The sequence below is a fragment of the Candoia aspera genome, chromosome 2 (genome assembly GCF_035149785.1).
Source record: "Candoia aspera isolate rCanAsp1 chromosome 2, rCanAsp1.hap2, whole genome shotgun sequence".
In the NCBI taxonomy this organism is placed as follows: Eukaryota; Metazoa; Chordata; class Lepidosauria; order Squamata; family Boidae; genus Candoia; species Candoia aspera.
The window spans coordinates 149,032,462-149,047,110 of record NC_086154.1 but is presented as its reverse complement, the minus strand read 5'-3'; the positions used below and the strand labels follow the sequence as shown (position 1 = coordinate 149,047,110).

The window sequence follows — 14,649 nt, the reverse complement described above, 5'->3', positions numbered from 1 at the left end:
ATAAAACTACTATAATACAATCTATATCTCATTGCCAATGGAATGCAACATTTAGTAGTGTTGCATTGGTTTTATGCAAACATGCATAAAAATTATGCCTCATTGTAGCCAAGTAGGCGATGACTCATGACTGTATAATAGCCTCGATTAACCGCTTTTATACTTGAACTATTTCTGTAAAATCCAAATAAAATGAAAATTGTTTGTACCAAAATTATTTTTAAAAGCCAATTGTACAATCCTGAAATATAAGGAGTAAAGCAATCCCTTAACCCAACTGTACAAACCAAATGCTGCAGTGAATTCAAGAAGAATCATGCAGTACAGGATTTAACCCAGTTTATATCGTCCTATTATTGCCTGAGGAACTAAAAAAGAACTTAAAACGAGACTTTAGGAACTACCATCCCCTCCAATTTGTGGGCGAAATAGAACGCGATAGAGAAATGCCTGTTGGGCGGCGTCCAGCAATTCAAATCGAAAATACAGCGATACAGGTAGGCCATTTTAGCAGAATAATTCTGCTATTTTAAACGAATTCGTTCCCGTATGTCTAACGCTTCTAGGTCATATTGTCAACACGCAAAATCATGTAGGAAAACGACATAATTCTTCCGATTATCAAAGGTAACGCCTGTCATATTGTTGTCTTCCACCATTCCTCCTCCTCCTCCCTCTTCTCAACATAAACACTCCAAAGCCACCCGGAAAGCATTCGAGGCTACTCCACTCCATTTCTCTATGGTGTGGCCTCTATGCAATCCCCTCCCAGCACAAGCTCCCGCGAGGACTTGTCTATGGTCACAGCCGTCCTAGAGCGGCGACATTTATAAGTGGTACGCAGGCGCGTTCCCACTTTCTTTCCGCTCGGCGAGGTAAGTATGCGTGTTATGGCAGCAATGCAGTTCAGGGAAAGGGAAACGAACTAGGCCCCAGACTGGTTCTCATTTTGAGCGTCGGGACTGAAATACTGTACCTCTTTCTCTTTCAGACCCGCAGTCATGGGCCGCCGACCCGCACGTTGGTGAGTTTGTCCAGCGCTTTGCTCCAAGGATTAAGCAAAGGGAGCGTGGCTGGTTCTTCCTTGGGAGGGCGATGTGCTTCTGCCGGGGGGGGGGGGGGGGGGGAGGGAGGGAGACCAAGCCTTGCTCTAAGACAGTGTTTCTTTAAGTGTGGTCAGAGAACCCCCGGGAATCCCCCAAGATCCTCTCAGGGCTCCGCAAAATCAAAATTATTTGCCAGATATTGAAGATACTTGCAAAAATTTAAAATAATGTCACACTTCTCATTATTATTTTTTTAATACAGGGTTTTTAATGAAAAATACTTCATTAATGTTAATGTTGCTTAACATTGTTACTTTTACCTGATTCAATAAATAGATATTCCTCAAATACAACAGTTTAAAAACCTTTTCTGCAATGATACGTGAGGCATAGTTTTAATAGGTGAGATCATTTAAACTGCAGACCTGATTTATAGCTGTTGTATCGTACTGGGTTTGGACAGGCCTTAATGTGAGTTGAAAGCCTCCACCAAGAGCGATTGCTGACACCCACTGTGATGGGAGGGGTGCTAGAGCAGGAGTTCTGAAACTGGGTCATGCTCCCCCAGGGGGGTTGCTTGAAACTTAAGGGGGAGCGCTACAAAATAAGCTGCCAGGCTTGCATGAGCGAAGTGATGAACGTAGCCCGGAGTGACATTGGAGAGAAGGCTAAATCCGTGAGTTTAAGCCATCTGTCAGAACTATGCCAATCGCAGAAACAGATTCATGGACAGTTTTCCTCTGACATTCAGCGTGACGTGTAAAAGTGTCTACGGACAGTACATGATAGCAAAGTTCAGTATTGTCCATTATTTTATATTTCTAGTCTTTTGCTTCATGAGGCAGGGCAACCCTGAATTTAAGCCTTCGCATTTCTTATCTATCTATCTATCTATCTAATTTATCCCCGCCCATCTCTTCCCGTCGGAGGACTCTGGGTGGTTTACAACAATCAATTAAAACCATCACAATAAATACAAAGGGTGAAATACAATAAAAAATAATAGAAATAGAAATAAAGATAAATCTTATAAGCAATAAGAATTCACCTGGAGCTAAAGGCATAAAAATCCCAGTGGCAAGTGAACAAATTGCCAAGAGGGCTGCAGCATCCTATTCCATTGTAATCCATATAAGGAAGCAGTTATCTGCTCTATCGCTGCCACTTCTCTTGAGGTTAATAAATGGGTTTGTATTAGTAAGGTGATATAAGTTGGTTTATTTCTAAGGCCAGTTTGTTGATCCCCTCCCTTGGTCTAGTTCAGAGTTTGCTAGAAGCAGCAGGTCGGCTAGTTGGAAGTTGTCAAGACCACCCTACTAAATATAGCCCTCCCAACTTATATTTTGCCAAAAGATGGTAATAACAATTTATTTAAAGCATTCAGTTGGACTGCAGTTTCCCACTCACAACTTAACATTTTTTCTCTAGTTATCGATACTGCAAGAATAAACCTTATCCTAAGTCCCGCTTCTGCAGGGGTGTTCCTGGTAAGTAGGATGTTAACATTATCTCTTGGGTTTACCTATATTTAAAAATCATTTTAATAATACATATATCGTGGTTTTGGAAAGCCATGTAATATTTATTCTGATTTGGAACTGCCTAAGAGGACTCGGCAGCCTGATCAAAATGTTGGTTCCTAATTTGGCCAGTAATGTCACAATTGATAAGGAATATCAGAAACTTAGACTCATTTTTTTGCATATGACCTCGTGTAGGAGTATTTATGTATTTCCCCCCTTTTTTCAGATCCCAAGATCAGGATATTTGATCTGGGCAGGAAGAAGGCCAAGGTAGATGAGTTCCCACTCTGTGGGCACATGGTGTCAGATGAATATGAGCAATTGTCATCCGAAGGTAAGGAGCAGCAGCAGATCATCTGCTTGGATGTAACTGATATTTGTAATCTGCCCTATTTACCCCCTGCATTTTTTTTAGCTCTAGAAGCTGCTCGTATCTGCGCCAACAAATACATGGTGAAGAGTTGCGGCAAGGATGGTTTTCACATCCGTGTGCGCCTGCACCCCTTCCATGTCATCCGCATCAACAAGATGTTATCATGTGCTGGAGCTGACAGGTGAGGAACATGCTACAGAGCCAGTTTTGATGTTTGATTTGTGGGGAAGCATGAGAATGAGCGTGCAGTCAATTAAGCCGACCAACCACTGGTGCTGTCAGTGGCTGGTGTGCACTGTCTGCACACAACAATATTCCCTCGGTTGTGTACGTGCCCTGTTCGTTGTACAGTGCACCTTAAGGGACCTTGGGAACATAGTCACATACAGCAACAAGCAGAATGTGGATGGTAATCAGCTGACTTTCACGTTGAGAAGTTCTGCAAAGAGACCTTGATTGGTGGTTTGTTGATGGCACCAGCGTCAGTGCACTGTACAGATTTGCACATTGTGCTTTGGTTTCTCATTAGGCTCCAAACTGGAATGCGTGGTGCTTTTGGTAAGCCTCAGGGCACTGTGGCCCGTGTGCATATTGGCCAAGTCATCATGTCCATTCGCACCAAGGTGCAAAACAAGGAGCATGTTATTGAAGCACTGCGCAGAGCCAAATTCAAGTTTCCTGGTCGTCAGAAGGTAGGCTTTGTAAATACGTTAAATATCTCAGTCTGCTTGTGAGACCATATCATCGTGTTGCTGTTCTTATCTCTGATTGATTTATTACATTTATGTCCCACCACAATCCAGATCGACTCCGCAGTTCCATAAGAATTCCTTTTTATTCTTTCCAAATTCACTGATGGCTGGAAATAAATTATGTTTTGGGCTTGGGTTTCTTATTTGTCAGTGGGATAACTCACAGAAAAGTGAATAGAAAGGGAATAAATTGGGGGGGGGGAGAAATAAAAAAATCACGTTAAAAATAGCCTGAACTTGGCTGGGAACTGCAGAGAAGAGTAACGTCCCCAGTGCATCTGTATGGGAGAAGCAGTTGGCCGGGCGTTGTTTCTCAACCTCAGTAACTTTAAGGTGTGTGGACTCCAAATCCCAGAATTCCTCAGCCAGCAGGGGCTCAGAATGCTGCCAACTGGTCCATTGTAACCCCTCTTCTTTCTTCCTTCTGGTCACATGACCCAGAGCAGAGTGTAACCCCTCCCTTCTCTGTGTTTCCTGGTACACATGTATACTGTAGACGCACACGAAATATATGGGGAACACAGATATGACTCAGGCGGAAGAAAATACAGAAGCCTCCTATGGTTGCTGCTGATAAAGGGGTTGGAGAGAAAATCCAGAAGCCTTGTGCTCCGTTCCTTCCCTGCCTTGTTTCTCTGTTACAGTAACTGCCTCTAGATGGAATGGGAATGTCGGCATCCTTTGTGTCTTTTAGCTGCTTGAAGGCAGTAGTATAGGCACACATTCAGCCTTTCCAGCACAGACTGGATCCCTGACCAATCTTCTCTTCTCTCCTTCCCTCTTCTAGATCCACATTTCCAAGAAATGGGGCTTCACCAAATTCAATGCTGATAAGTTTGAGGAAATGGTGTCTGAGAAGCGCCTCATCCCTGATGGCTGTGGAGTTAAATACATACCCAACAGGGGTCCTTTAGATAAATGGCGTGCCCTGCATGCAGCATGAGAGCCTGATGTAGCTAGAGGACAACTATGCTAATTTCTTGACCGAAGATGAATACAAATAAAGAGCTCCGGGTACCTACTGTGTGAGCATGACTGTTAGGGTGAGAATGAGTGTATCTTTGAAAAGATGTAATTCTCACATTAGCAGATCTCTCTGGCTGATCTTTTACTGGCATTCCTAAGGAAGGTCTAGAAGCCCAAGACTTGCAGGGCAAAAATTCAGAATTGGATTCTCCTGTGCTTCTAGAACACACTTACTTTCAGTGGGAATGCTGGTAAGCTGCCTGAGATGCATATGTGTGCAGTTACCAGTCTAACCCTCGCAACATACCAGTGTAGTTAAGTACATTCTACACGGACTGCTGGCGTTTGCTGCTCATTGAATTGAGTAGGTAGTCTGTGCAGACTAAAAAGCTGCCTTCAGAGAACAGGAAGTTTTAAGTTATTGAGGGTTGTTAGGGATAAATCGTCTTTGTTTTGGATGTTTGTTAGCTTCAAGAAGTGGTAGCTGAAGACACAGCTACCAGCACTAAGCTGCAAAAATAATGTTTTAAGTGTTTTTAAGTCTCCAGACCTAGAAAGCTAGTTCGGTTTTATACCTGTTCAGTGATATAATAGTACTTTGGTAGAAGTGTGAGAAGACTCAGATGTGGACACTTGAATACTATTTACTTTATGGCCCATGAGGGCTTTCTAATTTTTATATAAGCCAAAATGCGTTCAATGGGGGAAATTGCAAGTTCTAAAATCTGAGCTAGTTAAGAATCAATTGCATATTAGTCATGTCAAGATTTAGATAACTGGCCTTAGACTGAAATGTGACAGAACTTAAGACTGTTGTGTGGAGAATGTAGTCCTGCCAACAACTTCACATTTCCAAGTCATACTTTGTCCACGTGCTAACCAGGGTTGTCCCTGCTTAGCTTCGGCTGAGGTCAGCCAAGTGCTGCTAAGGCTGAGCTCAGAATAAGCACTTAGAAAAAGAACAAATACAATTTCCCAAGAAACTATTCTTGGGGGGAAAAAACCCAGTTGTGTTAACGTATCAGGGAATTGTCCTGTACTGAGGATAGCAAGACATTCTGGGACCAGCATAGTTCATCTGAAATAGAATGTAAAAAAAACAAAAGGAAAATGTAAATGCAGATATAACCGAAAAGGGGTTCATAAGGAACTCCAAATTTTGAGCGACTTCCTGTTCATGTCCTAATGTGAAAGGCAAGGAGTCATGTAAGATGATATCTCTGCTATTAGAATTTATTTGGTCTACCTTTCCTGTTTCTGAAATGTCTGTTCTTAAAGGGTTACTTTGGCGGAAGAAGCCACTTGAAACGTTCCACTTCAAATCAATGTGTTCCTGGGGTCACAAATTAAACTTAAGCTATAGTTCGTTTTACCACAGTTTATTGAGTAAACTGGTGGGTTCACACAACATGGTATACCATGAACCATACTCTTTGAGCCATAATGGCTAAGTTCACACAGTATATGAATCTATAATGTGATTTGATGGTTTGGTTTGCCCAGCATCCTAAATCTGGACTGATGAAACACGTTCACACAGCATACACTGTCAGGCAACTCATACTGCGGTTTAACCTAGTTGATAAAATGCCTGGGTTCTGAGTCACAAACTAATTTCATTTTAGCCTAACGTATTGTAGGCAACTGCTCGGCATTTAGTGTAAACGTGCAATACATTGGAACTTGTGGATTTTTCTAATTCCTTGTTAAGTAACATCTTGATTGCACAGTAAGCCTGTTATAATCTTAAGGGTTGGAAATGGCATTTTAACCTGGAAAGTCTCAGCTGAATGTTTATCAAATACCATATCCATCAGTCAAATGTTTATATTCAGACTCATATAGGTAATAAACTTCAAGGCACACTTGGTTAGGACCACAGAAGCCTGTTCAGCTTCCAGTTCCTTGATTCATACTTGTGGCAGAACTCTTGTTCCTGCAAATAATAACAAATAACTATTACTTAAACCATAGAGCTGGCTATTTAGGCAATTGGGTCCACTCCCACCTCTCTTGCTTGAGCACACCCAGCAAAGCAGGGCTGCCATATCTCTGGAGAATCAGTTCCACTACCAAACTGCTGTAGCTCTTAAGAGGGCTTGTTTCCTGACATTAAAACCGGGCCTTCCTGTTTGTGACTCTTTAAGAGGTCACCTTCTTGGTGAAGTCTCAGCCTTTTGTTGGGGGGAAGAGATGAGGTGGGGAGTAGGGCAGAATTGCCTGGGCCCCACCCAAGAGATGTTTCATTGTTTGAACTGGCCAGATGGGCCAATTCTTTCCATTCAAGGCAATGAAATTAACTGGAATGGAATCCCAGGAGTTATTTCAATATTTGGGGTGACCAACACTGAAAGAGCAATAAAAATTGCACTGGCATAGGAAACAATGAGAAGCAAGTGCTAGGGATGGTGAGGCTCACTTCCATGACTGAGGCAAGTTGACAAAATAACATCCTACGCCTGAACCCCAGGTGACCATTGTTTAGTAGGGACTTACGTGAGAGGTTACTTACTTCCCCCATTTCCCTTCACCTTATGCAACCGGCCAGCGGACAACTTAAGAGTTCCTGCTGGGTCTTTGGAGCAAGCCGCAGCTTCACCTCCACAGGATAGTGATCGCTGATTTCTAAGGCCTGTATAAATGAGAAAGTCCTGGTTCTCCAGGCCTGCCATGTGCAATCACTGTTCCTTTGTTTAGGACAGAGATTAACCAAGCCAACCCACCTCTTCTTCAGACAGTCCAAGCGCCTGTGTGAAATTGTATGGCTTTGCTGATCCGGGCACAGCAGCAGAGAGTAATTCTTCTCCATGGACAATGATCCTGTGAGGAGGACAGTGTCAGTTGGGCTCTGGTACCAGGTTTCAGCAAGATGATTGGGGTACTGTACAGGTGGCCAATTTGTGTCAGGAGCCAGGAACTTACAGCATTCCTGGAGGACTGGAAGACCTGGCTGGGGAAGGGATTCAGAAGTATTCTGACTGCATTTCTGACTGTTCCTCAATTCAATAGATTACACACTTTAATTCATACAGCAGCCCTACCATGTTCCTGATTATTGGCCACTTGTCTCAAAGGCTGACAATGATAGTACTGTTTGTGGGATGAAGAAAACATTTTGGAGAAAGCAGATGGCTGAACTTGGAAGCTGCAATTTAGTACCTGTCATAAGAGCAGCAGGTCCGGTGGCTGACGGTGGTATCTTCTTTGTCACTGATGAGCCAATGGAAGGCAGGGTGATTGCGCAGGCGAATCCCTGCCCATGCGTTCGTTGGGATGTAGGCACCAGCTGCATTCAGGTCTCCCAGCACCATCACGTTCTGTTGAGATGGAGCAGGAGGGAAGATTGGAAGTATTCATCAGCTCATCTGCTTCAGCAACATGCACCCCCTGCTCCCAGAACGTACCTCCGTTTTCCACCATTGCATTAGCTCCATGCATACTTCAAACAGCAGGTCAAGCTCGTGGACAGCTTCCCGAGGACAGGTATGGTGCAAGAGTAGCGCAAAGTCTGAAACAACTGTGGAGAGGTGATAGCAATACAGACAATGTGAGCTGATAGAACAGTTTATCCACATCTAACAATACACCTCCAGAGAGCCAGTTTGGTGTAGTGGTTAAGGAACCAGGCTAGAAACCGGGAGACCCTGAGTGCTAGTCCCGCCTCATGCACCAAGCCAGCTGGGTGACCTTGGGCCAGTCACTCTGTCTCAATCCTAGGAAGCAGGTAAGGGCAAACCACTTCTGAAAAACCTTGCCAAGAAAACTGCAGGGACTAGTTCAGGCAGTCTCCAGGAGTCAACACTTTTTTTAGACCTAAAAAAAGCAATACACTTCCAAGCACCTTGTCCTCATGTCTATAGAAATAGGCCCCAATATGGATGTGCTGTGGTGGCACAACTGTATCTTGTGTTGTTCTTTGTCCTTTTCCATTATTTGCAAACAATTATGTCCATACAGTATATTATACTTAAAAGTATATTATACAGTATACTTTAGATTTACATTAAGCCTTTCTATTCAATAATAGTTAATCAGCAGTACTGGTCCAAGAAACTGCTTGGATGTTATTGAATATCTCAGTCAAGATAGGCTGCTGAATTTTTAGTCCAGCGTTCTTATTTGTAAAGCACAGGATACATAGAATCCTGCCTATAACCCCTTTAACTGTTCCATTATCAGTTAATGCTCTAAATAGTGAAAAGCACTGAAACAAAATTCAGGCACAGTTTCCACCATATTTAGTGGGTTCTCTTTCTTATAATTGTACCATGCCTTCTTCGGAGCTGGAAAATACTAGGATTTCAGTCCCTGGCATTCTTCTCTTGCCATATCTCACTGGATGGTCACTGAGTTCCTGGACTTAAGGGATTTCTGCCCAGAACAAGTTCTTAGACCTATGAACAGAACCACCAGACCTTACCTGTGTATGGAGAGTGGAAACGCACAGCAAAGGGTCCTCTAGCAAAAGCCTTAAAGTCTCTGGCATCCTCATCTCCAACTTGGCACCAAGCCGTAACTGACACAGTATCCCTACTGTCAGTGAGATAAATAATCAGGATAAAAAGGCACCCATGAGGCTTCATTATCTAAAACAGGCGTGCCCAACCTGCGGCCCATGGGCTGCATGCGGCCCTGAACAGCTAGTAATGCGGCCGCCCAAAATCATAAACTTTTAACATCATTTTGCAATTTGTGTTTTGTGACTTGATCACACAGTTGCTCGAGCATGGACTGTTAGGTAGAAACAACAGAACGCTGTGTAGGGGAGGGGGCAGTGCAGTGCTAACACCACCGCCGCCTGCTACCCACGTCAGCTTGTGGCGACTTGGGCTTTATATATAATATTTCAAGCTACCTACACGTGTTCTGTGACGACAGGCATTTGATTATTTAACTTTGCTTTGTTTATTTGCCTACCTGACAATTTATGATGGGCTTGTTGTGTTACTTCTTAAAAATATATATTTATTCCTAAATAAATTTATTCCAGCATGGCTTCAATGTCATTTCAAGAGAAAACAGAACCCAAAAAAGAAAATAAAAAAAGAAAAATAGCAGATTTTCGTATTCAACGAAAAATGGACAGATGAGTACTTTTTCATTGAGATAAATACTAAGGCACTATGCTTAATTTGTAGGGAAAATGGGTCAGTTGTCAAAGACTACAATTTGAAAAGGCATAATACAGAAAAACATGCTGCCAAATTTGAAGCTTGTCAAGGAATTTGTCGTAAAGACAAATTAGAGGAACTGAGAAGTATCTGTCGTCTCAACAATTTTTTTTTAAGTCAACTCAAAAGGACTCTATTATAAAAGCTAGTTATTTGATAGCAAATCTGATTGCAAAAAAATCAAAACCATTTACTGATGGTGAGTTTATTAAGCAATGTATGGAAAGTGTGGCAGATATAATTTGTCCTGATAGAAAAAACAATTTTTCTAAAATCAGTTTGTCTCACCAGACTATAGCCAGGTGAATTGAAGAAATTGGAAAATCTATCAAAAGAGGTTTGAAGAGTAAAGCTACTAATTTCAAATTTTATGCTTTGGCAATGGATGAAAGTACTGATGCTACAGATATGACTCAACTTGCCATTTTTATTAGAGGTATTGATAATGAATATAATATCACTGAAGAAATGTCTTCTTTGGTGCCATTAAAAGACACAACTAAATCTATTGATTTGTACAAAGCAGTAAAAATGACATGAAAGCGATTTTCTTTAACCATTGTCAACATATCTGGTATATCTACTGATGGCACCCAGTGATAGTTGGTAAAAGTGAGGAGCTTACAAAATTGATAGAAGACAATGCAATTGCCACCAGCAACTCACATTTGATGAAGTATCACTGCATTCTCCATCAAGAAAATTTATGTGCGAAAGCTTTAAAAATGGATCATGTCATGCAAATTGTCATCAAAGCAGTGAATTTCATAATGGCCAAGGGATTGAATCATTGCCAATTCCAGGAGTTCCTTAAACATATGGATGCTGATTATGGGGACATCATTTACTTTTCTGAAGTACGGTGGCTAAGTCGGGGTAAAATGCTGAAAAGATTTTATGATTTGCGAAATGAAATCAAGTCGCTTATGGAATCAAAAACAAAATGTGTGCCAAAACTTGAAGATGAAAAATGACTCACAGATTTAGCATTTTTGGTGGATTTGACCACTCATTTAAATGAGTTAAACATGCATCTTCAAGGTGAAAACCAACTTACCACTGCAATGTTTCAAACCATAACAGCGTTTGAAATGAAACTTAAAGTATAGCAAGCTCTAGTTATGGAAAATAATTTTATACATGTTAATACGTTGGCTAAACACAGTCCTGTGAACAGCGAGAAATATGCAGCCTTGCTTTTCGGTCTGATACAGGGATTTGAGAACAGGTTTCAAGATTTCTGGAAAAATCAATGTTTTGGTATATTTTCGACTTCATTTTCAGTCAATATAACTACATTACCTCCGAATTTTCAAATGGAATGCATACAGTTGCAATCAGACATTGAACTCAAAGAAAAATCTGATCATGTCTCTCTACTGGACTTTTATAAGACCTGTCTTCCCAGAGAAAAATATCCCTCGCTTCACAATCACACCTTATTCATGACATTGCTTTTTGGCAGCACGTACGTATGTGAGCAACTATTTTCAGGGATGAAGCACACGAAGAGTAAAATTAGAATTAAAATTTCTGATGAGCACCTTGAGAACTCACTGAGAATTGCAACCACTTTCATTGAACCAGCCACTGATGCATTAGTTTCACAAAAACAAGGTCAAATATCCCACTAGTTTTATGTTGTCCTCTTTTTAAAAAAATTATAATAAAAATATAAAAAATAAATGAAGTTTTATTACTTATATACATTAACTATATTATATATTTTATGCGTGGCCCAGGGAAGCCAAAAGGTTGGACACCCATGATCTAAAAGATGAAGTATGGACTCTTCCTCTGGATATTTGTTTTCATAGCTTAGTCCTCTGTATATCAGGCTCTTGGCAGTTGCCTCAAACCCAAAGTAATTCTATCCAAGCATGATTCCCACAGAATCTTCTTTAGCAAGATTTATTGAGATGAAAGGGATACAAGATTTTTCACCAATTGTACAATTGCCCACTGAGAACCAATTTACCCCATACTCCCTTAGGGCTTTTCTAGTTTCCTTTAATTACCTTCCCTGTAATGCAGAGAGGAGGCAGGTCTTTTCACTGGTAATGGAAAAACTTGCAGCTGGCTGTTTACATAACTGTTCCCTGAATCTTTATCAGTCAGGGAACTCACCATGACATTGTATATGAAGGTGAATTCGATCTGAGACAGCCTTCCCCAAATCACCTTGGACAGTTACTGTCACCCAGGACTCTCTGACCCAAGGTTCCACTGAAGGACCAGATTGGGGACAGGTCATTAAGAGCTGACATAAACTTGATGGCACATAATCAGTCATAAACAAATCTACTGGGAAGGTAAATCATAGGCAGGACAGAGATGTTAGGGAATAAAGACTGTGATCTAAATGTTGATACACAGTATAAAGTTTGTTAGCAGTTGTAATAGCTTTTGGAAGGTGCTTCAGCTAGTGTTGGTTTTGGTTCTGGAAGTTCTGATTTAATGGTATTTCCAGATCCTGCAGATATTACCGATACACAAAGACATTCTGCTCCTTGTAGCTGCTTCGCCCAAGCCTCTTGCTCTCTAGGCAGCTGTAGCGATGAGAAGGATCATACCTGCTGGGGGGTGGGGGTGGGGAGGAAGGAGGGAATCAGTGATGCCATCTTACTTAAAAAAAAAAAACAAGATTCCACCTTCCCAGTGAGACTGTACACTTGGTTCTAGCTTCAGGGAAACTGGCCTATTACCCCTCCCAAAAGAAGAGATAAAACTTGGTGGTGGTTTCTCTTTTCCCTAATTCTAAACTAACATTTACAGGGAAGTACCTGTGACCCAAAACTATGGCTGCCTTCCACATGTTTTAGAATTAGTACAAGATAATTCACTGCACACATCTACTTCCTAGGTAAAAATCCACAGTATTTAAGGATGGCCGCAGTAACTCTGACATCTCAGACAGAACATTCCATAAGTGCCCTCCTTTGGATGTAAAAAGGCTGCAGTTCATTAATTAAGAGTGTGCTGCCCTTGATGACACCCAAACTCCATGATCAGAAGCAGCCGTCTCACTCTGCCTAGAAATAGAGCTTTGGTTGAATCTGACCTACATCTGCAGGTCAGAGATAGAAGAAGATGGAAGAATTCTCTTCCCGCCACCATTAAAACAATCCATATGAATAACAGGTACAATATCAGTGCTACGGATTCTAATACCTCACATCCTTTGGCGCACTGGTCAAAGTGGGATTCTCCACTTTCACCCTATTGTGTTACTGCCTGCAGATCACCTTATTCTGCTGTACATAATGACTGAGCCTATGATTAGAAGTGTTTGCTGGTACCTGTTGAGCTTCCTCAGCAGAGCCTGAATAGCCAACCCCTTGGAGTCACGCACCTCCTGCACGGCAGAGATATCGCAGCGAGAGAGTATCTGGTAGTGAGAAAGAGGCACGCTCATTATTGTTATGCCCATCCACTGCACTCTTGACTTCAGATGTTCACCAAACCATCCTCTATGTCAGTGTTTTTCAACCTTGGCAAGTTTAAGATGTGTGGACTTCAACTCCCAGAATTCCCCAGCCAGCTATGGCTGGGGAATTCTGGGAGTTGAAGTCCACACATCTTAAACTTGCCAAGGTTGAGAAACCCTGCTCTACATTATTTGCAAGAGATTCTGGTGTTGCTGCTTGGAAAATCAAAGCATCCTAGGCCAATACTACGTAACAACCTGCCCTCCCAGTCCCATAAGTGATTAATGTTGTCAAAACCCCACCCCCCATGGCTGGGCAAGTTCAAGGAAGAGAGAATCGCATGGACTTCTGTAAGGTATCTTCAATACTGGTCTTGTGATACATGCAGAATCTTGGAAACTATACAAGGAACTTGCAACCCTTGTTTATAGGGAGTTCTCTTTGAATGAGCTCAAATGCTTCTTCCTGGGTTTCTTGCCACCTGAGCTGAGTTGCTGTTTGTAAAATAAGCTGCCAACTGACTTGCCTTTGGTTTCCTGATTGCTTATGTCTACTCTCCCCTCCGTTATTTTCCCAGCCTCCCCACAATTCTCCCAGTTTTTCAGGATGCTGTATCTCACCAGTTCTCTCATTGGCAAGAGTTGGATCATCCTATGCTTGTTAAAAGAAGAAATCCTTTTGGTTAGCTTGGAGTGACGGATCTGTATTAAACTAGGCAGCTTTCTGATCTTTGGTCATCGAAGTTCAGTACTGTCGACTCCAGGGTTGGCATACAGAAGCCCTAGAGCTGCTCCAGACTCCCATGCTCCTTTCTGCACCTCCCCAGCCCCTTCCTCCTATATTTGCTGAACAATAGCAACAGTTTCCCACCATTGTGTAGCATAAGTCCTAAAAAACGCAGGGAATCTCCTAAAATAGGCAGAAAATAGATAAAAATAAATCCAAACCTCCTCTGAAACCACAGGAGGAAAAGAAAACCCTGCTCCTGCTCACTTTGCAAAGAACATCCCCCCAACTGTGGCCCACATAACCCCCAGACTGACAAACACAGCTCCAAGCACCAAAATGCGCAAGCAACTCTGCTAGAGAGAACTGAGGCTGAATCCAAGCCCTGTCCTAGCTGCTCAAACATTGCTAGTTGTGAGATTGGACTGGAGCGCCACTTGTTTTTATACAGTAACATGCTTTCTACTTTAGCTGAAATGGTGTCAACTTTTATTTTAAGATGTTGTATTTCCCAATTTATGGATGAACTGTTGCATTTCCCCTTTTCATTCATGTAATTTGGTAGCCTGTGCATGACTTCTGGCACAACTACATTGGATGAAGACAATGCTATTTCTTCATCAGATTTATATCTCACCTTTCATTCAGGATCTTAAGGTGGCAT

At 41.9% G+C, this 14,649-nt stretch overlaps 2 protein-coding genes and 1 non-coding gene across 3 annotated transcripts; 2 read left to right on the top strand and 1 right to left on the bottom strand.

Annotated features, from left to right (window-relative positions):
• The first annotated feature begins 870 nt into the window (after positions 1-870).
• Positions 871-4,711, top strand: RPL10 (ribosomal protein L10). Its single transcript, XM_063294213.1, has 6 exons — positions 871-1,024; positions 2,475-2,533; positions 2,796-2,903; positions 2,985-3,123; positions 3,472-3,634; positions 4,482-4,711. Exons 1-6 carry the CDS (start codon positions 1,002-1,004, stop codon positions 4,635-4,637), a joined length of 648 nt encoding a protein of 215 aa, XP_063150283.1. The 5' UTR covers positions 871-1,001; the 3' UTR covers positions 4,638-4,711.
• Positions 3,186-3,321, top strand: LOC134492657 (small nucleolar RNA SNORA70). The gene has a single exon (XR_010067512.1). It is a non-coding gene; the product is annotated as a small nucleolar RNA SNORA70 (small nucleolar RNA).
• Positions 4,712-7,388: 2,677 nt separating the features above from the next.
• On the bottom strand, positions 7,389-9,243 carry LOC134490119 (deoxyribonuclease gamma-like). The gene is made up of 3 exons (XM_063292999.1): positions 9,081-9,243; positions 8,065-8,177; positions 7,389-7,977 (listed from the first exon to the last, which is right to left on the bottom strand). Exons 1-3 carry the CDS (start codon positions 9,241-9,243, stop codon positions 7,813-7,815), a joined length of 441 nt encoding a protein of 146 aa, XP_063149069.1. The 3' UTR covers positions 7,389-7,812.
• Positions 9,244-14,649: the final 5,406 nt, after the last annotated feature.

Bases quoted from the DNA above. Each gene is read 5' to 3' on its own strand.
- RPL10 (XM_063294213.1), top strand. From the start codon at position 1,002: ATGGGCCGCCGACCCGCACGTTG. The intron at 2,904-2,984 runs GTAAGGAGCAGC...CATTTTTTTTAG, and splicing joins TGAGCAATTGTCATCCGAAG to CTCTAGAAGCTGCTCGTATC. The intron at 3,635-4,481 runs GTAGGCTTTGTA...TCCCTCTTCTAG, and splicing joins AGTTTCCTGGTCGTCAGAAG to ATCCACATTTCCAAGAAATG.
- LOC134490119 (XM_063292999.1), bottom strand. From the start codon at position 9,243: ATGAAGCCTCATGGGTGCCTTTTTATCCTGATTATTTATCTCACTGAC. The intron at 8,178-9,080 runs GTAAGGTCTGGT...ACCTCTCCACAG, and splicing joins TTTCCACTCTCCATACACAG to TTGTTTCAGACTTTGCGCTA. The intron at 7,978-8,064 runs GTACGTTCTGGG...CCATCTCAACAG, and splicing joins TGCAATGGTGGAAAACGGAG to AACGTGATGGTGCTGGGAGA.